The sequence below is a fragment of the Diceros bicornis genome, chromosome 6 (genome assembly GCF_020826845.1).
Source record: "Diceros bicornis minor isolate mBicDic1 chromosome 6, mDicBic1.mat.cur, whole genome shotgun sequence".
NCBI classification, from domain to species: domain Eukaryota; kingdom Metazoa; phylum Chordata; class Mammalia; order Perissodactyla; family Rhinocerotidae; genus Diceros; species Diceros bicornis.
The window spans coordinates 84,819,546-84,846,908 of record NC_080745.1 but is presented as its reverse complement, the minus strand read 5'-3'; the positions used below and the strand labels follow the sequence as shown (position 1 = coordinate 84,846,908).

The following is a 27,363-nucleotide window of genomic DNA, read 5'->3' as shown; positions in this document are numbered from 1 at the left end:
ACAAAGACACACTCACATACACTCTTACACTCACACACATACATACACTCACACACCTACATGCATACACTCCTATGTACATATACGTTTACTAGAATCTTGCTACTAAGGAACATTAACTACTTCCTCTTTCTGACTTCCCAAATAGGCATGGGAGAATTTGCCCACATCAGGGGTGAAAATGAACATGGGTTTTTCACACACATACACACATGCCTCCCTCTGTGTGGCGGCGCAGCCCTTCCCCAGGTTCTAGGCCCTCCATGAGAGCTGTGACACTTTCAAGTCCTCCGTGGCTCTCAGAGCTGCACATCCACAGACTCCCCCAGTGGCATCATAGCCTCCTTTCCTCAGATTGTTTCCTCAGTCCCCACCACAGCTGTGTGTCCCCACCAGGGACCTCAGTAACTCAACTCCATACCACTGGGCACAGGGACCCATATCGGGAACCAGCCTGCCTCTCAGGCTTTCCTTCTTGGAAACGAGAGGCCATCGATGAACAAAGACCCCTCTCTGTCCTGCCTACTGGGCTCTGAGCTGCGTTACTTCACGGCTGGAATATGTTCTCTTTTTGCATAGCATGATTTTCTAAGGCACAGAAAACAACCTGCAACTACCAGGCAAGACAAACTAATTCAACAAATTCATGGTAGCATCATTTTATTATTTTTGCTTTCAAAATACTTTCACATGGAACCTTATTTTTATTTTTCCCACCTTCCTGTGGAATAGGAAAATCAGACACTGTTCCCTAAATATAATTACTTATTATATTTAGGGAAACCAAGGCTCACAGATTTTAAATGACTTCTCCGAAGACACTAAATTTTCTTAATAGAGAGCGTAAATTAACAGGAAAATCTGAGCTCATCCACAACTTTTCCACTTAATACCACCCCCATACATATCTGCTACCCTCCCAGGTTTCCAAGTAGTTGCAATTAATCGGTGTGTCTCCCTGAGTTCTCCAATGGGAGATATAAATAAGGGGATAGAAACATTCCTTCCCAACACGGAACCTGGAGAACATCACCCAGAGACAGCTGTAAACAAACGCATCTGGGCTTCCTCAGACCAGCTTCCTGGGAAAGGCCAGAAGGAGGTTGAAGTCCAACAAGGCCAACAGCCCCCAGGGAAGCATGGAGTTTCTGAGACCCTCACAAGAAGGAGGATTACTAGAGTCTTCCCCCTAAGTATCATTAACTCACTTCCTCTTTCTGACTTCCCAAATAAGCACGGGGGAATTTGCCCACATCAGGGGTGAAAATGAACACGAGTGTTTCCATGCAAAATAAGAATCAGTCGCTTTCTCACACAAACTAGAGAAAGTGGCTCCAGGGTCTGTCCACGCTGGAAAAGCAACATGAGAGAGCAGGGAGGACACTGGCCTGGTCATGAGAAGGCCCAGGTTCCATACTCAGTCTGCTGGGTGGCCTCCATTTCCCTATCTGTAAAATGGGACCAACTGCCTCTGGAATGAGCTATGAAGTCTATTCCAGCTCCAAAATTCTGTGATCTGATCCCTGTCTCTCCCTCTCACCCCAGTGTACTACAGCAAGAGAAAGAACTTGTGGGATTTGAGACTGGGCACAGGACTCTCCTAATTCTGCAGAGGAGTAAACAGAAAGGAGGAGCAGTGGGACCACAGACCATACTGAAAGGCCCAACTGACAGGCCCAATTGTGCAGCTCAGATGAAAAAGCAACCAGTGACCTCCATTACCTTCACTTGATGGACCAGTGTCAACAGGAAAACTAAATAGAGCAGAAACAATTGAACATAAGGAACATCAACTAATTGTTCAAAGATGGGCAAAATGTCAAACCAAAGAAGAAGTGTTTGGCTTCTGCAAATGCAATTTCAGAATGAGGAATAACAGTGTCTCTAAGAGCAGCTTGGCTCAGTGTTAAAGTCCTGCTCCACTTAAAAGAGTCCTGCTCCACTTAAAAGACTGTTCATCAAACTAGAGAAAGCTGCTGCTGCCTCGAGGTCTGTAGAAACCCTGGCTGGCCCCATCTGCTCTGACCTCAACTGCAGGTCAATTGTCTTCCTTCCAGAGGGGTCAATCCAGGTGGAGAATTCCCAGAGACGGACCCAGGCTGGCTCTGCCACAACCCACTCTCTGAGCAGCACAGATGGCTGGGGTGTCCAGGCTGCCCAGCATGGGGAGAATGGGGAAGAGCACAGGCTTTGGTCTCAGACGGATCAGAGTGTGATACTCAGTGCAGCACTTACTTGCTGTGTGACCTTAGGTATGTCACCTAATTCTTCCAAGTCTTATCCCCTTGTCCATAAGACGTGATGATAACACCTACCTCACTGTGTTTTCGATGCTGATTTTATGACCTACTGTACACGAAGTGCTTGACCAAGTCATGGCATCTAGTTTAAAAACAAAAAAACAGAAGAACTGATAAAGGTGCTGCTCAGTAGGTACAGCAGGGAAGTAAAGGGAGAGATGAAGGTGTCCAGAGAACCACTCCCTCCATCTTAGCAAATCTGTGTCAGTCCTGGAGGCTCCTCCTAACAGGGCCATCATGACCACCACTGCAGAGGAAAAGATCAAAGCGAAGCTGTGTGGCAGGCCGGTTTTTCTGGCTTTGATGTTTCCCTCTGTTCCTCAGCTCACAAGAGTACCCCACCGCCACTGCAGAAGGGAGATGGGCAGCTGAGTCACGAGAATAATCTAGCCTCAACTGAGGCCCAGCTGCGCTCTCAAACTCCCATGGAGCAACCAACCTGCACCAGAAAAAGACAAACATACTTCCCTCTATGAAGTCAGGGCCTCATTTAGTTGGGCCAGAACTGACATGGCAGAAAGTAATGAGGATGGGAAGCCTCATGCAGGGTCAAGGCCTGGCTCTTCTAACTGCTGCATTATTGTACAGAAAGCTGGAATTGGCTGCCGTTCAGTAATGGCCTGCCATTTACAGAAAGCTGGCCACTCGAAATTCAGAAAAGTGAATATAAGGTATTTCCTAACATTCCTGATTAATGAAAAAAGAGAAAAAACAAAAATGACCAATATTGGGAATCAAAGAGGAAGCATCACCACAGATCCTACAGTCATAAAAAGTACAATAAGGGAATGTTATGAACAAATTTATGAAAATAAATTCTATAGCTCAGATGAAATGGACAGGTTTCTTTAAAAGACATAATTTACCAAAGCTCACTCAAGAAGATATAGGTAACCTGAACACTCCTATATGTATTAAAGAAATTGTATTTGTACTTAAAAACCTTCCTACAAAGAAAATTTCAGGCCCATATGGCTTCATCTGTGAATTCTATCAAACATTTAAGAAAGAAACAAAAATTAACACTTCACAAACTTTCCCAAAAAATAGAAGAAGGGAAACACTGCCCAACTTATTTTATGAACTCAGCATTATCCTAATATAAAGGCAGACAAAAGACACTATAAGAAAACTATAGACTAATATCCAGCATGAACACAGACCAAATGTCCTTAAATTTTTTAGCAAATAGAAATGAGCAATATAATAAAAAGAATAATATATCATGACCAGGTGGGGTTTACCCTAGGAAAGAGTAAATAACATTGGTTTGACATTCAAAAACCAAACAATGTAATTTACCATATTTACATTCTAGAGCAGAAAACCCACATGATCATCTCAATAGATGCAAAAAGAAGATATGACAAAATTGAACACCCATTCATGATAAAAACACTTGGCAAACTAGAAACAGAAGAGAATTTCCTCAACCCGATAAAACAGATCAACAAAAAACCTAAAACTAACATCATACTTACTGGTGAAAGAGTGAATGCTTTCCCTCTAAAAATAGGGACAAGGCAGGACATCCACTTGTACCACTTCCATTCAACATTTTACTGAAGTCCTAGACAGAATAATTAGGCTAGAAAAAGAAATTAAAGGCATAGAGACTGGAAAGGAGAACATAAAACTGTCTTTATTTGCAGATGACATTAGGATCCATACAGAAAAAAACCAGGGATCTATAAATATACTACCTAGAATAAGTGAGTTTATCAATGCCACAGGATAACAGGTCAATATACACAATCAATTGTATACCTATGTACTAGCAATAAACAATTGGAAACTCAAATTTTAAAAATACCAATTATAACAGCATCAAAAATATTAAATACTTAGGGAAATATTTAACAAAATATGTGCAAGACCTATACACTGAAAGCTACAAGATACTGTGGAAATAAATTAAAGAAGACCTAAATAAATGGAGACAGATCTCATACTCATGGGTCAAAAGACTCCCTATTGATAAGCTATCTATTCTCCCAAAATTGATCCAGAGAGTCAACATACTCCCAATGAAAATCCCATCAGGAGTTTTTGTAGAAATTGATAAGCTATTTCTAAAATTTATATGGAAAGCAAAGAACCTAGAATATGCAAAAAAAATTTCAAAAAGAGAAAATTGAATGACTGACTTAATAGTACGTGATTTTATTCTAAACAGAAAAATTCTGAATAACTAGGATTAGTAGAATGATGTCACAACATTTCAGAGACAGACATTTCCGCTTACCTAATAAATATTTATCATTACTGATATAACACAACAAATGACCCATTAAGAGTTGTCAACATTTCCTTAATTTTATGAGTTTTTAAATTGCCAGGATTCCATCAGACGATAGTAAATCATTCATCTTTCCTCTTTATAAACTACTAGTCAAGCACACAGCTTCACCAATCTTGCTGCCTTGGAACCCATCATCCCTGGAGTTTTACAGATAATACTTCTTAACTACTTTCCACAACTTCCTTATAGGAGGAAAGAGACACACCCCAGTGTTGATAAGTTTCAATAATTATTATCAAAATTAGAATAACACACACTTCCATTATTAAATGTTTACTGAAAAGAGCCAGGCACTAAGTTAAGTACTGGACATACATTATCACATAGATGGAAATGTGTTGCAGTAAAAATGAAAATCACAATGAGGGGACAGTGAATTAAAGGATAGACTTTTATCTGCCTCTCTCTCTAAAGATTTTGCACAAAACCGGACATGTGCTAAGTACTACTTTAAATAGTACATCAAAATGTGCATTTCTTTCATCTTTAAGGCAAAAATTTCAGGTAAAGATTAGATGTGAGTCAGGAAAAAGAAAGAAGGAAGTCTTTATGGTCCTAATGCCATGGTTCTCAAACTCTGCCCGAGCCACCCCAGAGTGCCGCAGCAAACTCACAGGATATTTCACATTTTCTGGGGAAACACAGTGATATTTGATATCTGTTGGACACCTTGAGAACTAGCTCGAGGCAGTTTACACTTTCAAAATCAGATTGCACTACACTCCTTTTGATGATTCCACATCTTTGTGAATTTGGATTTCTGGTGGTCGCTGGGATTAAAAGCAAGTACCGTACAAAAATCAATGTTGAATAGGAAATGGGGGTGGCAGCGTCCAACCTGATTCCAAGATTTGAGATATGGCAGCCAACAGGTGCACAGAGCCCATTCGTAAGCAATTGTTATTGATTATTGAATAATGAAATTAAAATATAACGTTTTCTTTTCTGTCAAATGACTACTATGTTGTAAGGACACAAATACTTATTAAGTTGTTGGGACTTAATCACTTGATGAATGAAACTGTTAGGTATTCTTTTTGGCCTAGGGGTGCCACAAAAAAATTACTGAGGCACTAAAGGTGCCACAAACCATGAAAGTTTGGGAACCCCCATCTGATATCTCTTGGGATCTCTGCAGCAGATAATCCTGAATCCCTGCACAGCTGCAATAATTCAGAGAAGTGGATTCACAGTGCATTCAAAGCTTCAGCCTAGAGCCCTCCACTTGCCCTGCGAGGGGCCCATGCAAAGCACTCAGTTGTCAAATGCTTTGGGAAAATCTGTAGAAGTAAAATATTTAAACTGCAGTTGGTTGAGGCCATTGTCTCCTTCCCACTGTCACATATCTCCTGTCCTGTCAGAGTGGCTGATATCCGGGGGCAAATGTGGCCATTTGGCAGGGCAGGGGCGGGTAGTATTTTAAAGTATTCAAAGGGGAAGGTGTACCTGCCAGTTAACAACAACATCATGAAATTTTTCTGGGTTTTGTGGAGTTTGTAGTATTTGTTCACTTTTTGTTTTTGATGTGGAAGACTGGCCCTGGGCTAACATGCGAGCCCATCTTCCTCTACTTTATATGGGGCGCTGCCGCAGCACGGCTTGACAAGCAGCGCGTCGGTCTGTGCCCAGGGTTCCAAGCCTGCGAACCCCAGGCCACTGAAGCACAGCATGTGAACTTAACCGCTACGCCACCGGGCCAGCCTCGTTCAGTTTTTAAAATTTGTAATTTGTGGTAGTTTGTTTTTTCAATCTAAAGAATCGTTTTCAGGCCTAATGTTGTATTCATAATTTTGAATTCTTTTTCTTAAAGAGGGTACCCTGAACTGTACAAGATTCAGATCCCATAAAACCCGGACCTGCCAGAGGAGAGGTGGGAGCGCCAATTCCTGCCCAGGTAGCAGGTCCGAGTCCTACCCTGCCGGGCTCCCTGGCCCTCTGGAGCACATGGCTGGCCCACAGTGTAAGGGGACCCCTGAGCGACGCCAGCAGGACACTTGAGCTACACCTCAGTCAGCTGGATTCTCCATCAGCGACCAGTCCCGGTGGCCCTCGTGGGAGGGATCTGCTTTAGAAGGGCCGACAGAGCCTCCAGGCCCTCCTGGCAGTCCTAGGAGAACTGCAGGGCAGCCCCTTCCCCGCACCGGTCGGCAGCTGCCCCAGACCTGGCTCCAGTCATCCTAGCATCGGATCCTGGACGCTTTGCCCCTGTCCTCGGCTCTGTCCCTTGTCCCTTCTCCACGCAGAGCTGCCCGCCCTCTCCCACCTTGGGATGGCAACCCCAGTTCACAAACTCAGAGTGTCTGGGATAGACAGGAATGCCAAGCTGAATTCCAACGCCAGTATATTCCTCCTGGGGTCAGTGAGGCTGAGAAAGGTCACAAGGCTCCTTGTCAATGCCAGAATGACTTCAGAGCCAGGCCTGGCCTCAAATCCTGATTCTGCCCCTTATCGCTGTGTCACTTCAGGCAATGGCTTTCCCTGTCTGAGCCTCAGGCTCCCTACTTCCGGCGGCTGGGAGTCCTAAGTGAGAGAGTGCACAGGGAACACTAAATCCTATGCCCGTCTCCAGCCGTGAGTGGGTTATCACCGCCCAGCTCTCAGCTCGCGCTCCCCTCCCAGGTGCATTTCAACGCCTCCAAGTGGCCCCTCCCACATTTCTAAAACTTCTAAGAATCCCACTTGTAGATTCTAATTCAGGCAGGTCTGGCCTGTTTTTGGAGTCTCCTCTTAACTAATAATTGCCACTTGGGGTGCATGAACTTACTGCAGGATCCCACGGCCGTCTCCTGTCTGACCCACGACTCCCTCTATCACGTGGCTTTGATTCCCCAACTCTATCTCCCAGGCTCCTCAATGCACACTCTCCACTCCTGCAAACCTCTCATCAGACCTCCTAAAATCACAGCCCTGCTCCACGCCCTCTCCTTGCATTCACAGCTATTTTTCTTCCTGCCTAGAACGCTTATTCTCCTCCCCTATAGCTACCCAACCTTCAATATGGGCAACAAAATAACACCAACAGGAATAATAATAGTTTCATTTATTGAGCATCTACTATGTGTCGTGCACAGTGCTAGGCACTGAATAAACATTATCTCTGCAGGGTGGATCTTATCCCCAGTCTACAGAGAGATGGAAAAACAGAGGATCAGAGAATTAAAGCACATTGCTCGAAGCCTCAGAGCTGGCAAGTGGCAGACGCAGGGGAGCTAACCCCATCTGTCTGGCTCCCAAGCTGGAGCTCTTTGCTCTGCATCTGTGGCCTCCCTTCCAGGTCCCAGCCCTTCCACCAGCCTCCAGCCCCCTGCAGCCCACGTGGTTGTGGGAAAATACTTCCCACTTCCAGGCCTGAGAACTCAGGGCCAAGACTCAGGATTAACAACCCAACCTTCGCTTCCAGCAAGAACAATCGCACTTTCCAATTTCTCCGCAGAGTTGATAAGTAGAGCTAATTCAGAAAACAGAACGCAGTGTATTCGAGGGAAAAGAAATGAATTCTCTTTTATTCAGAGGGAACAGCATGTTCCCAAAATTCAAATCAGTTGCAAGAGCAGATTGATCAAATCCTTGGCATTTTAATGCACTGTCCTAAATTCAGAACCAGCTAGATAATTTGCAGGGCCCAGTGAGAAATGAAAATGTGGGGCCCCTTGTCCCAAAATCATTAAGAATTCCGAGACGGTCAAAGCATTAAACTGGGTGTGGGGCCCTCTGAGTGCGGGGCCCAGTGGGACTGCACAGGTTGCACAGCCATGAAGCCAGCCCTGCCTGCATTCCAAATTCATTTGATTTAAAACCCAAAGTGCAGATGAAGTACTGAGAAGTATCACACTTGCTCAGGAGCTGATCGAGATGCTGCCTTAATCTGGTCGGTCAGGAGCACACAGACCGTCTCCAGGGGCTCACAGAGCACCCACATGCTGGGAGGTAGGCGCCCACCTTCCATGACCTAAGATGCCAGGCACAGCTCACACACCGGTGCGGCAAGCTGTGGAACCTCAGATAAGCCCCTCGTGCTAAAGGTTCCTCAACTTTAAAATAAGGAGGCTCAACCCTGTGGCTTCCAAGGTCCCTCCTGGCTCTCATGAAGAAAGGGAAGAAATCACTTGTGATTTTTCACTTAATTTCTTCAACTTTAAATGCCAGCAGAGGTATTGGTACTTTAAAGACTACAAATCATAGCACAGCCCAGATCCAACAACTGGCAGGATTCAGGGGAAAGGATGAAATGTGAAGAAATTCAGCCAAAACGACGGCTGGATTCAGCCAGGGTCTGCTCGCCAGGACGGAGGCAGGTCGGCCAGGAACAGCTCACCCCTCCGGCACTTGTCTCAGTCTCCCTAACGCTTCCAGTCCGGCCCTCCACTTCCGTGTGGTCCTGGGCACAAGCGACAAAAGAAATCAAGTTCTTTCAAAGGCAAAGGCACAAAATGCATTGTACAGAGGGTGGAAATGAAGGCCAGTGGGAAACATGTTCCCATTTTCACCTGAAGGGCCAGGAGACCCCCCTCCCAATCATGTAACAGCCAGGAGAAGTAATTACCCCTGAGACACCAGATTGGACCCACCAAGTCCAAGTCCACTGCTCTAGACTCAAAGTCCCGCCCCAAAGCTTTGGGAAATTTTGCCTGGTCACCAGCAGACACACAGCCAGCCAGGCTCCCAATGGCTCAGAAACCGTAAATAAGGAAGCAACCGCAGCAGGCCCCCAGTGGGGTGTCGTGACAATTTAAAATAGTCTTAGGGAATGGTTCAGTTGCTTAACACATCCCTCAGCTGTCATCAGCCACCCACGACAGCCCCAGCTCCCCAGGCAGGAGTGCCTGACATGAAGTCCAGTCTCTGGAGCCCCATCCTCCAAGGACTGGCCTAGACCAGGCCTAGAATCCAGTGACACCCCAGAATTTATTGCCATGGGGGTGTATGCTAAAGGCTGTGCTCGTCTCCATCTTCAGATGGTCCAAGGGTCACATCTGAACATTTCTTTGTCCCCAGCATGGCTAGATTAAAAGTAACTACAAAGAGGCTACTTGCTGGGTAAATAAATCCAGGCCCGAATCCAAAGGGGACCCCAGGAGGAAATTACCCTCCAGACACAGCACCTGCCACAATCCCGTGGGCCTGCTCTCCCCACTTCTGTTCCGCTCACAGCTCGGCACCTCTAGAGAGAGGCCAAGCGGAGCCCAGCGAGGCCGGGGGAAAGTGAATTCAGGGCTGGATCCAGAGTGGTCCCTCAGTGCTCCTCCTACCTCCCCAGCACTGTGCTGCCCTGAGCCAGAGGGCCCCCCACTGCTGATGGGGTGGGGGGTGCAATAAGATGAAACAGAGAGGATGAGAGGGCTGCAGGCCAAGGCCAAACGATACTAGTGCCTGCAAGGGCAGCCGCTGGCACCGCGGGAACCAGGGCTCCCCGCCACGCCGCTTTACGCTGAACCAGGGCTCCCCGCCACGCTGCTTTACATGGAATGAGAGGTCCCTACCACGCTATCTGCCACATCAGGATTTTTGACGTCGGAATCGAAATCTGGACTCCACAACTCTGGCCAAGCATGAGCACCTGAGGCCCGAGTAGGACACCTGTCCCCCTGGTGTAGGCATGTGGAGACTGGCCCAGGAGGCAGGTGGTTAACTAACCTGACACTGTGCAGCTGGGAGAGGGACTGGTCCACATTCAGGGAGGGCAAGGGGGATGATTTTTCACTAAGAAAAGCTCCCTCTGTGAGGCTGCATGATGAATTCAAGAATTACCTGAGAGGCGCAGGAGGAGAAGGCCAGACCAGCAGAGGGGTGAAAGAGAGGCAGGCTGGCTGCATTTAAAGGAGCCAGAATGGCAGAGAAACACAGAAGCTTCCTCCTCCTCCAATGAACTTTGACTGCTTTCTCCCTGAGGGTCAGGAGAGAAATCAATTTAAACAGGTTCCTAACGAGTAATGAGGCATGAAGTGCAAAGGTGATGGGGCCCTGTGTTTGCAGGTGGTTGCCTGGGGGAGAAACAAAAAAGCATAACCCAGTGAATGCGGCAAAGATGCCCCACAAGACTCATTTTCTCCATGTTTTCAGTTTGAGTGACTGCATTCTCTCTGTCCCACTCCATTCAATTCCAAGGAAACTTGTCAGCAACGGCTCCAACCCAGAGTCTGGCCTAGCGCTGATCTGGGGTGTGGAGGCAGCAGAAACAGAAGCGAGACTTGGCACATTCCAGGAAACCAGACCCCTATTCTAATGGGTGCTGCGGCTGCAAATTCCAGGGCCCTGGGGGCCTGGGCACAGAGGGGCCTGTGCAATTAGGTTTCTCTGAACCTTACAGAGAAAATGCACAGGAAGGAGAGAGACATCACTTGGCTGTGGCCAAGGCAGCAGACTGACGTGTAAAACAAACCTGAAAATCCTATGCATCATCAGTGGCACCGCAAGGACGAAACGACACCGCTGTGAAAAGACAGCTTTGGTGTCAAGTTTCCCACGGCCAAAGGCTCTCGGATCTATTCTTGTTAAAACAAACTGAATTCACAAGTAGCAACTGTTATTTTTTTTTTAAGGTTCAAAATTGAATGATGGTCTACTATCTTTTGCATAGAAATAAAGAAATAAAATTCAGAAGAGTTACGTGTGACCCATTTCTTTCTTCATAATGAATAAAGGAGGAAGAGGAGGCGGAGCCTGGGAGCCTGGCTTCGATTTCCAGCCCACACTGGCACTTCCAAGCGCTGGCAGACCCTCTTTCCGGTGCAGTCTCCCAGACAGCTCGGAGTGGGAAAAGCTCGCCCGACGCCAGACCTCAGACTGCAACTCTGTCCCCCATATCCATGGTGCCCTGCGAGGAACTGTTTGCAGGAGCTGGGCCAAGGCTGCAATAGATGGTGCTGGAAAAGAGTGGGGAGGGTGAAGTGAAGGGGCAGAAAGACCAACCCCAACAAGTCTAAGACAGTCTCCCCAAATTAGCAACAAGCTTTCGGGGGCACTTGGCCAGGTGGCTGCAAACCCCTATATGTGCTATCAGTCACAAGCATGGCCCCATTCTGCAGCTTCAACTTTACTGGTAAAATGTGTCTTTTCCAGAACAATGTGTCCATGTTTAAAGGAGCCTGTCACCGACAATCACTTTTCAGTCTCATTGACAAAAAAAAAGTCCTAGCTTTGCAAACCATGGTGGATGCTTGGGTTTGGTCAGTATTGTTGCATTCAAAAAAGTCTTATCTGACTTAATTTATGTATTAGAAAAAAAAGTTTCCAATCAATTCCACCACACGATTTTTTTTCAGAAGTCTCCTGAATGCCCAACATGATGCGTCTATTATTATCTTCAGGGAAAGGGCTGACTGCTCAGTTCACAAAAACACTATTAACTTTCCTCTTGATAAGCATCTGGCTCCGGTCTTGACCTTCCCAGATATCTCAGCTGAGTTCTCTTCCTGCTCCGACCGCTCCTGGTTGTTATGTCTGGAGGGGCCGAGGCAGTTGGGGATCCTGAATCCTCCAGCCACAAGCAGCAGGCTGGGAGGTGATGGTTCGGTTGATTAAGGGGTCTGGAACATGCCTCTCAGCTGTCATCAGCCACCCTCTCACAGGCCCCCTGGTGGAGGAGGGTGGGCCTGGGACTTAGGGAAAAGGAAACAGAAAGGTAGAAGGAGGGATTTGATGTGATGGTGAACCAAGGCCCTCTGACCAAAAAGGGAACAGTTCTTCCCAAAAAGTACCCTCTACCCTTCTGCTGATGAGCACTATCCTCAAGATATGAGGAAGAGAATGAGGGGTACTAGTAAAACTGAGACAGAAGCCAGGAAGAATCTTTGGCTCAAGTAAGAAGTGAAAAGTGGGCCCTGAGACCCAAGACAAGCCACTTCCCCTCAATGGGCCTCAGTTACCTCACTAGTAAGATGAGGGGGAAGGCTAGACCATTTCCGACATCCTTTCCAGCTCCAGAAAAAGTTATATGATCTAGAGGCTGGCCTGGTGGCGTAGTGGTTAAGTTCACACACTGCGCTTTGGCGGCCCCGGCTTTCATAGGTTCAGATCCCGGGCACGAACCTATGCACCGCTTATCAAGCCATGCTGTGGCAGACATCCCACATATAAAGTAGAGGAAGATGGGCACGGATGTTAGCTCAGGGCCAATCTTCCTCAGCAAAAAGAGGAAGATTGGCAACAGATGTTAGCTCAGGGCTAATCTTCCTCACCAAAAAAAAAAAAAAGTTATATGATCTAATAAATCTGAAAATTGCATTTTCTGATCTTTTCCTTTCAGTGCCTAATTCCCATCCATATAGAATATTCTTATTTTCAAGGCTGCTTCCTGTGTCATGTGCTCTAGTTTCTTCTGACAGAACAAGTCAATGCCTTCTCAGCAGTTCAGACTTTCAAAGTGACTTTGGGACTGGGATTTGGACCCCCATCAGGGAGAGAAAATAAAATAAAAGTCTGGCCTTCCTACATTCACATAACAGAATATTATTTGGTCATAAAATGGAATGAAGCGCTGATACCTACTATAACATGGATGAACCCCGAAAACGTTATTCTAAGTGAAAGAAGCCAGTTACAAAGCACCACATATTATCTGATTCCATTTATATGAAATGTCCAGAAAGGGCAGATCCATAGAGACAGAAAGCTGATTAGCGGTTGCCTAGGGCTGGGCAGAGGGGAAGTATGGGGTGACTGTTAATGGGTATTGGGTTTCTCTTTAGAGTGATGAAAATGTCCTAGAATTAGAACACAGATACTGATGACAGTTGCACGACTCTGAGTATATGAACACTCTGAACTGGACACTTTAAAAGGATGAATTTTATGGTATGCGAATTACATCTCAATAAAATTGCAATAAAAAAAGGAAAAAATTAATGTCACTTGTTTCTTTTTACTTTTTTAATGTGGCTACTAGACAACTGGATTTTATATATGTGGCTCATGTTATATTTCTGTCTATGTGTACAAAACATTTGAATAAACATATTCTTCACTTTTCAAAACAAACAAAAACCCTCTGGGCTCCTCTTGCATCCTGGACAGAGCTGGCATCCGGGAGGGTCGGTGCAGAGAGACCTGGGCTGTGCCTCCAGGGACTCAGGTTCTCTGTCACAGCCCGGGTTGTGACCTTGGGCCTTCACGTCCCCTCGCTGGTCCCAGCTCCCCACTGAAAACATGAGTGTTGGACCAGATGACCTGACAACTGCGTGACCCCTTCCAGATCAGACTATCTGTGATCACAACGCCATCCCCCGGTAAAAACAAATTTTAAAAGTGCTCATTCTACCCAAAACCTTGCTTATCTCTTAAAATCTATCAATCTGAGAATAAAAGTAACTTAAAGACAGACCAGGCAATTTACCAAGTGAGCAGAATGAATGGTTTGGTTGGTACTGTCCTATTCCATCTATCCTGAAGGATTTCTTTCGGGGGAATTTCTTTCTGGCTGCCCCAGCTTTCAGTGACTTGAGAAGTTAATAATTCCACAGCTGACAGCAACAAATATGGGTACAACCCTCCTGGAAAATAATTTGGCAATACACACCCAGGGCCATAAAAAATCCATATCCTTCCATCCTGTCATTGCACTTCTTGGTATCTATCCCAAGGGAATAACTCTAGATACAGAAATAGCCGTGAACGTGAAAATGTTCGTTTCAGTACTGTTTGCAACAGCAGCCATGGCCCAGATGGACACAAAGGGGAAAACAGTTAACCAAACGGTGCTAACACTCGGGACAGAAATGAAGAAGCTGCTGGAATGATGGTGGAATCATGGGACTTTCTTCTCCTTTTCTTTATTTTTGATGTGACTAAACTATATTTATTAAAAAACTGACAGAGTACAATATGTCATCAAATGTACGAATGCATTTCCTAGGATGTCTAAACAGTATGGTGAAAAGAAATTAAAAAGAGCATTTATGGGGCCGGCCGGGTGGCGCAGCAGTTGAGTGTACACGCTCCGCTTCAGCAGCCTGGGGTTCGCAGGTTCGGATCCCGGGCGCACATCGAGCACCACTTGTGAAGCCACGCTGTGGTGGCGTCCCATATAACGTAGAAGAAAATGGGCACAGATGTTGGCCCAGGGCCAATCTTCCTCAGCAAAAAAGAGGAGGATTGTCATTGGATGTTAGACACAGGAAGATCAGGGCTGATCTTCCTCACAAAAAAAAAAAAAAGAGCCTTTATGCAAAGAGGGGAAAACTTGGTATATTCATCCCAAAGAAAGTCGAACCACAGCTTAAAAGATGTGGAACCATCTCAGCGCTGACGTTATCTGGCATGCCCACCATGATATTTATACTGATTTTTTTTTCCCTTCAGCAAGAGCACTATAATTATGGTTCAAGGGCATTAATATGTGCTTAGAACTCTTGAGGGGAGAAATCAGTCACTATGTGGATAGCTTTTGGGTCATCTTCCAACCCACGGAGATTATTTGAGGGGGAAAAAAGTTTCCCTTAGCATTATTTTGTAATGGGAGACTAAGTGAAAGCACCCAATGTTTCTCAGCCTCATGGGAAAATCACGAGGGGGACCCTGGCCTCTCCAGTCCCAGCAGGAAGGTGCGGCTCAGGTGGGAAGGGCTCAGGGGCTCTACCTTGGGCCTCAGGATGGAGTCCACACTGGACCCCCACTAATGAGCTGGGCAGCTTATGAGAGTCGTGTTTCCTTTGGGTGCCTTAGTCTCCCCATCTGTAAACTGAAGAGTTGGGCTATAGGACCTGCAAAGACCTTCCAGATTCAGGTTTCATGCTGTGGGATTCTGTCCTCTTTATAAGGCAGTTGGTGGCTTTGGCCAACTACCAGTGTCTCTGCAGGAAAGGAGGTGTCTTTGTCCACAGGATCCCAGAAAACACGAAAATGGGGAGTTGATATGGTTAGAGATGGGTTGTGGAAGGTGAGAGCACAATGATATTTTCCAGAGGTTAGAGCATTATATGGTTGGCCAATGATTGGCATTCCAAGGGAACAGACTGGATGAGAAGTATTATAGCACCTCACAGACACAAAGGTATTAGTGCACATGGTCCTTTCTAGACTGTCTCAAATTCTTGCCCTTCTTCCTGTACCTTCTGTGGGGTTATCAGACGTTTCCTACCGGGCTTTTTCCAATGAGGACTGAACCATATTGGGCTACGTTTTTCAGAGCCAAAAATGTTAAACTGGTGGAGAAATGTCAAGCTAGGATCTAAGGAACCTCAACTCAAGCTAGGATCTAAGGAACCTCAACTCAGGCCATTTCTTGAGCTGCAAACTCAGCCTAAGAACACTAGAAGGCAGACGACAGACTCCCCGGTGAGCACTATGTGCTCTCCACAATATAGACACAAGAGACGGTCATGTGCTCTGTATAATAATTGGGGTGCTGATGTTTTGAACCAAAGCATTCTGACCTTGAACATGATGGTGGTGAACTCTGCCTTTAGTTCTCCCTGAAACAGAGTCAGTGCTCCAAGGCAATTCAGTCACTTTGTCCCAGAGCTACCACATCTCAGCGGGACATGTGGCCCAGAGGAGACCCATGGCCTGACACCCAGGAAGCATATTACTTTTTTCCATCCTGGTTCCACTGTTTGGTGCCTGGAGTCCTGGATGAGTCTAGAATTGCTAGAGGTGAGCAGGCAGAAAATCAGTAAGGATGTAGTTGACCCAAACAGCACTATCAATCCACTAGACTTAATTCACGTTTATAGAACACTCTATCCAACAACAGCAGAATATTCTACTGTTCACATGAAACATGCACCAAGAGAGACCACATTCTAGACCAGAAAACACACCCTAACTAATCCAAAAGAACAAAAATCATACAAAGTATGTTCTCAGCCCACAATGGAACTGAACTAGAAATCAATAACAGAAAGATAGCTGGAAAGCCCCCAAATATTTGGATATTAAACAACACACTTCTAAATAATACTGAGTCAAAGAAGTCTCAAGAACGTTTGAGAGTGAGACAGACTTGGGTTCAAATCCTGGCTCTGACTTCTCCCACTGGGTGGCCTTGGACAATTATAATTCGCTTCTTGAAGCCTCATTGATTTCCTCAGCGAGGGAACTGGGATAATGGCCCCTCTCTCCCTGGGTGGCGATGAGGGAAGAACAAGACAGGCCCAGAACACAATTAGCACAGTGCCCAGCTCCCAGAGAGCACTCAGTGGTGGTAGCTCTTCAGCTCTTCATTGTTTTGTCCAGTGCTGTTTCCCACCACCTGGCTGTCCTGGAGAATGTGGTCCCCTGTTCCCCAGGCTAGCTCACTCTGTGCCAGAGAAAAGCAGATGTGACTACTGAATGCTGAGCCTTCTCTCCTTGGTATCCAGTGGCAGCCATCTGCCTGGGCATCCCCAACTGGCAAAACCCTCTGCGTCCGTCCATCCCCACCAAGCAGTGATTGCCACTTGGAGTACTGGCCGTAGAGAGAGGGCTCTCCTAGTCATGGGGTGCGAGATGACACAACTGCTGGATGATCTGGTAAAATCTCTCCAGAGACTATGTGAAAGGGAACTCTACTTCAAATCTCGCCAGACTCTGAGGAAAAAAAACAGCTCACCATACAGACAAGTCTACTGTCTTCTTTTCGAGGTTGGATTGCACAACTAATGAAAAAGATGTTTCCTGAGGTTTGAAAATATTGCACAAGGCTCTGACTCATTAACATAGGGGTTACTCAAATTTGAAAATTATCAGAAATTCCAGCCACAACAATAGGCCCAAGGAGACATGATTATCTCCTGGTGAGGGACCAGCTGCTGTCACACCACGTGGTAGAGGACTGTTTTTATGAAATACGCTTACTCAACAATTTGTTCTAGGAATCTAAAATAATAGGGTACCCGTGGACTCTCCAACTCTTTTTTTCCTTGAGATGTGACAAACCTTCCCTTGTGAGGAACTCCCAAAGCATGGAAGTCAAACCAAGCATCATTCAGGAAGGTCCCTGAGCTTCCATAAACTGCTATCTCCTGAGCGTCACAAACTCCAGGGAGGGTTAAGGAGATGACATTTGTAAAACCCCAGGTGTTCCAGACACGAAGCTCTTCATTCAGGAGAAGTTACCACTTCTCAGATGACACAGGCAACCAATGGGGGTTTCAGAGGGTGACAGGCAAGGACGTGTCTGAGTCTCTCTGCCCAGGGAACCTCTTCTAACATTCTTATTGGCAAATTCCAAGTCAGCCTCCAGGACACACATCCCACATCACCTTCATTCTTCATTCTCTAACCCACCACCCACCTTATCCCCAGGAAGACAAGATCACCACAGCACTTTCTGCTCTGAGCTGACTCTTGTTAGATGCTTCAATGATATGATGATGATTATCATTCTTATAGCTCACATTGATTGAGTTCTAGTAACGTGTCAGACACAGTTCTAAGCACTCCATACAATTAGGTGCTTCCTTCCTCCAACAATCCTACGAGGTATGTATGTACGTACTATTATTTTTATTATTATTTTACTGATGAGGAAACAGAGACTTAGAAAGATTAGCTCACATACGCAAAGTCACACATTTAGAAAGTGGTGAACTGACTCTAGAAGCCCAGTCCTTAAGCCAGGTGTTTTATGACCGACCATGAACTCCTTGAGATCATGGGCCACTGAGCCTTACTCACCTCTGACTCCCTATATCCGGACGTTCTAAGTACACAGTAGGTGTTCAAAAAATACTCTGAATAAATTTGGAACTCACAGATCTCACGTCACTGATTCTAAAAGCTGAACTCTGTGCCCTTCCAGCAGCGACAGACACGCCTCTTTGTTGCCACCCCTTTCCGTCCCGCAGTGTGCTGTACTGGCTCATGTCCATCGGTGGTTCTAGACACACGTCACCCAGCAGCACTGACTCACACCAACTTCCCTGCCACTTCTGGGAGCCTTTTGAAAAAGCATTTGGAATGGCTACACTTCTCAGTTTCTCTGTTGATACTAATTTTCTTTCTTCTTTTTTTTAATGGCAGAGAAGGTGGAACAGGACAAATGAAACGGCTCAGGAGGGACCTCATTCCAGAGGACGCACGGCAGCCCAGCTTCGGGGCCCCTGGAAAGGAGTGAGGGATCCAGGCTTCCTGGAGCTCATCTCTTGGGGGTGGGCACGTTGCCATGATGGTCATCCAGGGTCATTCAGCAGCCGACACAAAGCTGAAATATAGGCAACCAGGCCCAAGATGGGCCACATGCGTTCCATGCCAATCTTGGCTTTAACCATTAATAATTTAACAAAAAGAAATAGCTCTTAGAGAAGCCAGCACAGCCTTTAAAATAGGGATGAGGTAATCACAATTCTTCAGAGATTGGTTTTCTTACAAGATTCACAGACCATTCCAGCCAGAAGGGACCTCAGAGATCATCTGGCCCAATCCTCTCACTGCTGAGGCTCTGAGAGGTCGGGGGCCGGTCACCTGGCCAGGTAACAGCCTACGAGGGGCCAGAGCCAGTGGTCAGCCTGCGGCCCTCCACCCCAGCCAGCCTTCCAAGGAACCCTCAACCACTGCCAAGCCTGATTTCTTCTTCAAATTAAGCCTGACCTGAGCTATTTATTCACTTGAAATATAAGCTCATGGAAAGTCTGATTTCTCAATCCAAGGCACGAAACCGCGTCCAGGATCCCGTAACTCCAAACGGACTCAGAATTCGGCCCCGCAGTCCTAAGGCTGTTGGGTGTCTGACCACAGTTAGCTCACGGTCCCCGCCATAATCGCTTACTGAATACAGTTATTTTAAGCTTAGTCTAAAGCAACCTATTTAGAGTTTTTCTGGATGGAATGAAGTTACTCAAATGCTTGGCTTTTGACACTGTTAACGTACAAATTTTATGAAACCTTAATACGTTAACTCTTGAGCAAAACCAACAGAACAATAAAAGGAGATAACCAACCAGAATGAGCAAAGCCTTATAAACTGCTCAAGTCATCAGAGCCTATGGTTCTTCCCCAGGAATGTGGGGCCGGGCTCCACCTTCAGAGGCCCTCCCTCATCAGTCCTGGGGTGAGGCCAGGACGGGGAGCTCCTGGATCCCCACTGGGCTTGCAGGTCTCCGGGCTACTCTGAGCTGCTGTTTGGGGCAGGGTCGGCTCCTGGGGTGTGTACTAGGAGGAGAAACAGACCAGGCTTCCGAGGTTTAGGGAGTCTTTCTCAGGCCTCTTTCCTGGCTTCTTGTCCATTTTTAGCAGGGCTCTGCAGCGCTGCATATCCTGGCTGATTTTCTGGAATGCCTGGGAGTCCAGAGGGGCCTTTCTCTCCCCACGGGCCACTTGAGGCCCGGGGCTCTGGTTTGGAAACATCTTCACTACAGCCCCTTCAGCTCTTGTTTTTCTTCAGCAAGGGCTGCATCGATGGCCACTGGAAGCAACCCTGTCCTCCGACTCCTGTGTCTGTGGGGTGAGAGCTGTGATGTGTCCTGTGTTTCATCTCCAGGCCGTGGCCATCTGGAGCACTGTTTATTCCAGCTCTGAGCTGCAGCTTAGCTGGGGTTGGCTTATAATCTCAGTTTCTCTGTCGACAGCACAGCATGGTGATTATGAATGGGCTCTGGGCCACATGCACGGGTTCAAGCCCTGGGCAAGGTACTGCTCTGCTCTGTGACTCTGTCTCCGGCTATAACACGGGAGGATGACAGCACACCCTTCGGAGGACTGCTGGGAGGGTCAGTGAGCTCCTATAGGCCTGGCACAGAATAAGCACTAAATATACGTCAGCCCTCACTGTTGTGCTATTTTTAATTGCTATTCCTTTTTTGTAATCTCCTGATCAGTAAAGAGTTTTTGCTTTAAACTAAACTAAACTGTTAACGGAGGAAGACGACAGATTCTTGTTCTCTAGTATAACTGTACACTTTCCCTGACAGCAGCACTGATTTCTGAAATAGATGATTTGCCCTCATTTCCAGAACTGTGATTAGAGATACTCTCTGAAGTCTCCGTTAAACAGCTTACAGATAAAAGTGCTTTCTCTTGAACGGTGACACATTCCCCCATCCAAAGACCCACCAAGTGCTGCTCGCCTGGCCGGGGACCTCCGGTCTGACAGTGTTTCCTGCCTCCCCTCGCCCTCACTCTCTGCTCCAGACAAGCCCTCCTTGTGATCTTGGAAATCATGGAGCCTGCTCCGTCTCTGGAGATCCTTCATCACGTGTTCACAGGGCTTGCTTGAACTTCAGGCCTCTAGTCAAACGGTACCTCCTCCAAAGGCCTCCCCTGTCTGCCCCAGCTAAAACGGCACTCCTGCCAACCCTCTCAACCAGCACAGGCGGCCAGTTTACCTCATTTAACAATGACACCAAGTGACCTGCTCGAGGGCAGGGCTGCGACTGACTGAAGTCTGCTGGCTCCCAGGCTCCTGTCCTCAGAGATGCCTCTGGGAAGTCAAGGGCAGAGAGTCAAATGAGGGGGGGCCTTGGGGGCAGCAAAAGCAAAGCCTTCCATTAAGGGGATACTGGGTGGCCATGGATCTCAGCAGCTCTTGTTTCTTCATTCATTCATTCATACATTCATTCATTCATTCATCATCCATCCACCAGGTGCCTCCTATGTGCCAGGGAGACAGACAAACAAACAAGCAGTACCAGACACACTGCAGAGCTCAATAAATATCTGCAGAAAGAAGAGGGAAAGATGAGACCAGCCTCACACCCTCTCCATCTCTCCCTCCTTTCAAGGCCGCCACGCTCACCCTTCTGTGACTGCCCCCCGCTGGCTCTCCCAGGAGCCTGCTCTGGGCCTGATGATGGCCACTGGGAGAGGACCTGTTCCCTCCACACGGCGACTGTTAACGATTCTGCCAACGCCAAAGCTTGCTGAGTGACTCCACCTCACAGGCAATAAATCAGGTGCTCAAACGCTTACCCAGGACCCCATGCAGCGAGACTACAAACAGTAACAGCTGGCTTGTTTTTGACAAAAATATGCAATACGCTTTTTTAGTCATCACTTCACACTCAGACTACTGCAGCAGCTCTAACTCTGCACCCCGGTGCATTCTGTACCCCACCACTAGGTTAGTCCTACACCAGGCTTTCTTTGAGCTGCCGGGCTTCAAGAATGACCGAGTACATAGCACAGCCCTCCTTTGCTGCCCTGAGACTCGGCGCCACCAGCCTGGGTCACTCCTGCTGCCCTCCCCAAATGTCCCCAGCCATACCAGTCTACTCAGCACCTCCCAAACAAGGTTTCGCTCAGGCTGTTCCCCACTCCACCTAGGATGCACTTCCTGGCCCTCTGGAAACTTCTTTTACCCTGCCTGACCTCTCTTCCTCAGCCTCAGAGTTAAGGACTGGGTAGTCTCTGAGGAAAGCTGTCTGGATTCAAGAGGAACTCAGTTCCTCTTTCTGTAAAATGGGAATGATAGCAGAGGCTCCCTCCTCACGAGGCTGTGAAGACCCACTGGGTACAGCCACACCCGTAACACACCTGGCACACGGACTGGGGCACGGAGTGGGCACTCAAAAGGTGCATTTTCATGCCCATTCCTGAGTCTCTGTGGGATCACTTCTCTCCCAGATAACTCTCCTCCACTTTCTCACTAGGCTGTTTCCCCACGGCGGAGACTGGGCTCCCTGCTCCTGTGTTGGTGAAATACACAACCTCCAATTTCTCCAACACCACTCTGGCACCTTCTTCTCCATGTGAGCCAAACTGTCCCTGGCCCTAGTTGGGCATGCTGGACCAAACTCCTACAAAGAAAATCTAGACCAGCCCCTTGCCATGGGCTCCCCTCTCCCCGTCTCCATGCACTGCCTCCGGTGAGGAGGCAGAGCAGAGCGTGGCCCCAGCCAAGTGCACTGCCAAGCGAGGCTGGCGGGTCCCTCCACCGCTGGATTGGCCGCAGCTGAACTCCGTATTGTTTTTCCACATGGTCTCGCTGACTGGAGAGGAGAAGCATCCCTCTGGAAGGTCCCGCGAGACAGTTAGACGATTACTCCACCCTTCACCCCATCACCACCGCCTCCCCTGCCAGGAAGGGTCTTGTTAACACAGAAAAGATGCGGAAGGAGGGAGAAGGGGTCCACTTCTTCCTCATTCCTAACGCGGCTGCCCCTCTGCCTCTGCCGATTTCCTGATCCAAAGCCCCGTTCAGCTTATTCAAAAAGAGCCACTTTCATTTTTGCAGAGTTGGCCCAAACCACGGGAAGCAAGGCAGGCAGCCACACCGCCGCCGCGTCTGCGGTACGAAACCGGTGCCCGGTCAGGGAGACCACCTGGAGGAGTGGGGAGCGGATGGGCAACCCTGGTCCTTTCAATAAAAGTGAGGTTTTCACGGACAGGATCCATAATAAATGAATGCATGGTTAATTTTAAGGGGGGATAGTAGGGGGAGAAATGCAGAAAAGTAGAAGGAAGGGAAAGCGACAGAAATGAGTCCTTGTGATCCCAACGCCTCCGGCTCGCTCCGCGCGAGACACCTTTCCCAGTCCCCAACTTCTCTCTTCCCTTTGTGCCCACATTCCTTGTTTGTCCTCCGGTCCCTGGCGCGGTGTGGTTCCCGGCGGGGCACTCAGCAGCCGGCCACCGCGCGGGACGCCCCGACACCCCGGCTCTGGGCTGCGGGACAGAGCGTGTCGGGCACCTGCCGGGCGTGGCACCGACCCCGGTCTGGGCGCAAAGCTTGGTTTGTTTCCAGGGAGCCCGCGGAACGCTGCCACCCCAGGGGTCGGTGCCCTCCTCTTCCAGCCAGTAGGTGCCCTGAACACCCTGCAGCGCCTCGCTGCCCCTCGGCTTGCCCGTCCGTCCCGCGGGGACAGGTCAGGGCTGGGATGGCGACACTGGGGAGCTCCCTGGGGCGCAACGCGCCGCGGGGCCGGGGTCGCCGCCCGCAGGTACCTTGGCCGCAGGCGCCACGCTGCAGGACGATGACCGGTGGCTGGTGCAGCCTCTCGGAGCGGCGGCTGGCGGCACGCAGCTGGCACGGGTTAGCGTAGGTGTTGGCGTCGCTGCCGCACACCGGCTCGTTGCTGGCGCAAACGCAGAGGCCGGCCTGCGCGCGCCGCCGCACGGTGGCCGAGGCCGGGACCCCGAAGGACACCACGCACTGCAGCCCCTCGCCGCACGGGCCCTCCTGCAGGCCGCACTCAGCCCCCTCGGGCGCGCCGCACACCTCGCAGCAGCCGCACGCGTCGCGGACGCGGCCGCCCTCGCAGTGTGCCGGCGGCGGGGCGCAGCGCGCGGACTCGCAGCGCTCGGGACACCCGGCGGCAGGCGCCGAGCGGCCGGCCCGGGGCAGCTGCGCCGAGACGGGCGCCGCGAGCAGCAGCAGCAGCAGCAGCAGCGGGAAGAAGGAGGCGCGCGAGGGCTGCATGGCGGCTCCGACGGCGGCGGCGGCGGGTTGAGCGAGGGCCGGAGAGCAGCGCCGGCGAGAGCGCGGGAGGGACTCCGGGGGAGCGGTTGGGAGTGCGCGCGGCCGCTCGGCCCAGCCCATTGGCCTCGCGGCGGTGACGAGCCGCCTTGGGGACGGGCACGGCGCCCGGGAGGGGGGCCGGATGGCGGGAGGCGGGCGGGCGGCTGGACCGGGGACCGCCCGCGGCGGGGGCAGGGCAGGCGCGCCCGGGCACGGCGGGGCTCCTGGGGCGCGGGCGGGGCGGCGCGCGGGTCCGCCCCCTCGCGGGGCTTAGTTTCCCGGTCTGCTCGTCCCACTTCTCCGCCTTTCGGGGGTTCTCTCACCGCGACCTAAAAGCTTAAAGGAGACTGCAAACGAGAACCTGCGGCGGCCCCGCGCGCGAGGGCCCGGGAAAGTTCCCGCAAACTTGGCCGAGTTGGGGAACGGCCAATCACGGGAAGGGGCCGCTGCTCAGACCCCCGGTTAAGTGAAAAAAGCAAAGAGCAGAAGTAATTAGAATATCATCATTCGAGTCTGATTCTTTTTAAAAGTTGTCGTGGGTAGGATGCGTGTTCCTACAGGAGCAGAAGAGCTCCGGAAGGAGACACGAGAAGCTGGGAACGGGCGGGGGTTGGGGGGAGTCTTGGATGGGAGAGGGGCTTTGTACTGTTTAAATTTTGAACACGTGCACGATTATTTCAAATAATTATTGTTATTAAATAGAAGAGCTCGCCTTTCATCTCCCACATAAGAGTCTTCGGTGCATCTTTTGGGACAGACGCGAGTCTAGGCGTTGCCAGGAGGGGCAGAGGCGACCCGAGAGGTGGGTTCCCGTGCCCAGGCCGCGTCAGGCCCGCGGGCGGCGGCCTCCAGGCCTACACGGAACGGATGGGCAAGGCTTGTTCCGGAGGACCCGGGAGGAGGCGGGTTCGCGCAGGCCCTGGCCGGGCAGAGAGGGGGGCACCCACCCATGGGCGGGTGGGCAGGGAACGCTGACCTTGGGGTGAAGTAGGTGTGGGAGGGGCGCAGGAAGCTTAGGGATTTTACACTAGTCTTCGGTATTTGGGTTGTTGCGTTGTGCTCGCAATACTTTCCCAACAAAAATAGTTAAAGAGTAAAATACAAATATTTATAACCCTGCTCAAGGGACCTCCCAAATGTGAGCCATGTTAGTGTCCAGGGTCCAGGGGGTCCCTGGGACTAAGAGCCAGGAAGCAGAAGGTCCAGCCTAGGACATAAGGACGCAGGGGTCCCCAGCCTGGGTCCCTAGACCGCACAGCACTGTTTCTTCAAGCCAGCACCTCGTCGTTCTGGGAAGAGGGCCCTTGACCCAGAATTCACTCAGCCCTGGATACCGGAGTGGGGTGGATACCTCTGCTGATTGTGATTACTCAAAGAGGGTGTCAGGTGGGGAATAATTAGCAAAATCCATCAGCAAATAAAAAGACTGTCCCCAGAGCAGTCCAGTGGGCAAACGAAATAAACAGGGCCTGTGGTGCTGAATAAATTGGTGGAAACTTCTCTTTGTCCAATATTCTTATTTTATAGATGAGAAAACAGAGGGCAAGAAACGATAAATACCCCCCTCCCCCACAGTGTCACACCACAGGTTAAGAGCGAGGAGGCAGGACACCTTCTAAAGGGTCTCTGTGCCTGCAAAACCCCATCCTCCATCCTCCAGCCAAGTGGCCAGGCTGCAGGGCCAGCTAGCTGGTTAAAAAGAAAATGTGACCACAGTTTCCCCACTGCTTGCTGGGTAGATCTCCAAGCTCCTTCCCTGTCAGAGAATAATTATCTGAGGGTCCCGCTGAGTCCCCATCACCCCCTCACCCCGTTCTCCACCCCATTCCCCCACCATACACACTTTGCTCAGCCAGTGCTGAATGATTTGCATTTTCTGGAACAAACCATCCCGTTTAAAGTCTCTTTGCCTTTGCTCACGCTGTTCCCTCCACCTGAAATGCTCTGCCTCCCTTCCAGTGTGGGTTAGTGACCTAGAGAAGCAGACGGGAGCCATGTTATCTGATGGGCTGGGAATCAAAATCCCGCTCCTGGCTCTTAATTCTGACTCAAGACAAGTTGTTTAAGAACCTCAGGGACCTTCACCAGGAAAACAGTGGTGGCTGCACGTCTCCCCCGCGTGACTAACCCCAGGATGTTTGTGGCAGCCGAACCACAGCTAGAAGAGGTGTTCATAACGGTGATGATCGGTAAGCGGGAGCCTCGGAGGCCGCATGGCTATTCTGCTAGGGAAGGGAGGGAGCTCCACCCTGCCGTTGGGAGCCACACCAGTGGCTTCATCAGGAGGAGTAACAGAGGAAGGAATGGAAGACGGAGCAGTCCCGGAGAAGCAGAAGTCACAGTGCCCGAGGTTTTAGAGAGACCGTGGTCACATCACGATCATCTCCCAGGTATGAGTGCAGTTCACCCACCTGCCCCAACAAGTCCTTCGACTCTGAGTTAGAGAAGTATAAATCAATTGAAACCTGGCATCAGGGGCTCATCGCTGGTCTTCCCTTAGTCCTAACATTTCCATATCCTGAAGCAATGCTTGTGATCTGAAGGGGGTTTCTCTTTCTCTCTTTTATTTCTTCTCTCTCTGATGCCATTTATAAAGACAGTTTCTTAAAAGATGCATTTTTTGATACATCGTGAAAACTCATTTCTCCCTCACCAGGTCTTGGCACAGATTCCTAGAGAGGATTTTTCGGGAGAAAAGGGGGCAGTTCTGAAGCCACATAGGCGAGTTCCCTGACATCCTCTCTGTGGCCCAAATTGAACAAAGTTCAAATTTAAGCTTTAATTTTGAACAAAGTCAAGTCTATTCATGAATAATGAACAATGAAACCCCGTGGCTGTCAAAGCCTCGATTAGGAAATGAGGATTCTGACCTAGAACAGAGCGACCATGTCTGTGCTGCCCAGGAGGAGAAAGCTCTCCCACTTGGGGCCTCTACCCACCCAACTGTGTGAAGGACCCAGAATGGTGGAGGACATAAATCCGTAGGGCCTAATTCCGAATCCACAGGACCTAAAACCTAAGGAGCTAGAGTAATAATTTTGACTCTTCTTACAATCTTGTCACTCCTCCCCTTCTCGAAATTTCCAGGGGCTCTCAATCCCGGTAAAATGAAGTATAAACTTCTTAACCTTACGTCCAAAGTCCTCCATGCTCTCACCCAAACCACCCTTCCAGCCCACTGTCCTCTGGTTCCAGGGCCGCAGACATCCCTACCTGCCCCTAGCGCCCATTTCCACCCTCACCATAGTAACAGAACCCTGTCTGGGGACACGCCATCCAGATGAAAGATGACTTCTGAGCCAGTTTTGCCTCCCTTTCCTCTGAATACCAGCACACTTCCATCACCTTCCGCCACCCCACCATTCATAACCTCCTTTGGCAACAGGCACCTCCTGGTCCTGCTTCTCTGAAGACAGTCCCGAGTCAGTTCAGTTCGGTCTAGTTCAAGAGAA

General features: G+C 49.1%; 1 protein-coding gene across 1 annotated transcript in view; it reads right to left on the bottom strand.

Annotated features, from left to right (window-relative positions):
- The window catches only part of HTRA1 (HtrA serine peptidase 1), a 50,109-nt gene extending 26,121 nt beyond the window's left edge, over positions 1-23,988 (bottom strand). Inside the window, exon 1 of the mRNA XM_058544190.1 lies at positions 23,398-23,988. Coding sequence (XP_058400173.1) covers positions 23,398-23,872 — 475 coding nt within the window. The 5' untranslated portion in view covers positions 23,873-23,988. The remainder of the gene's footprint in view (positions 1-23,397) is intronic.
- Between the last annotated feature and the right edge of the window lie 3,375 nt (positions 23,989-27,363).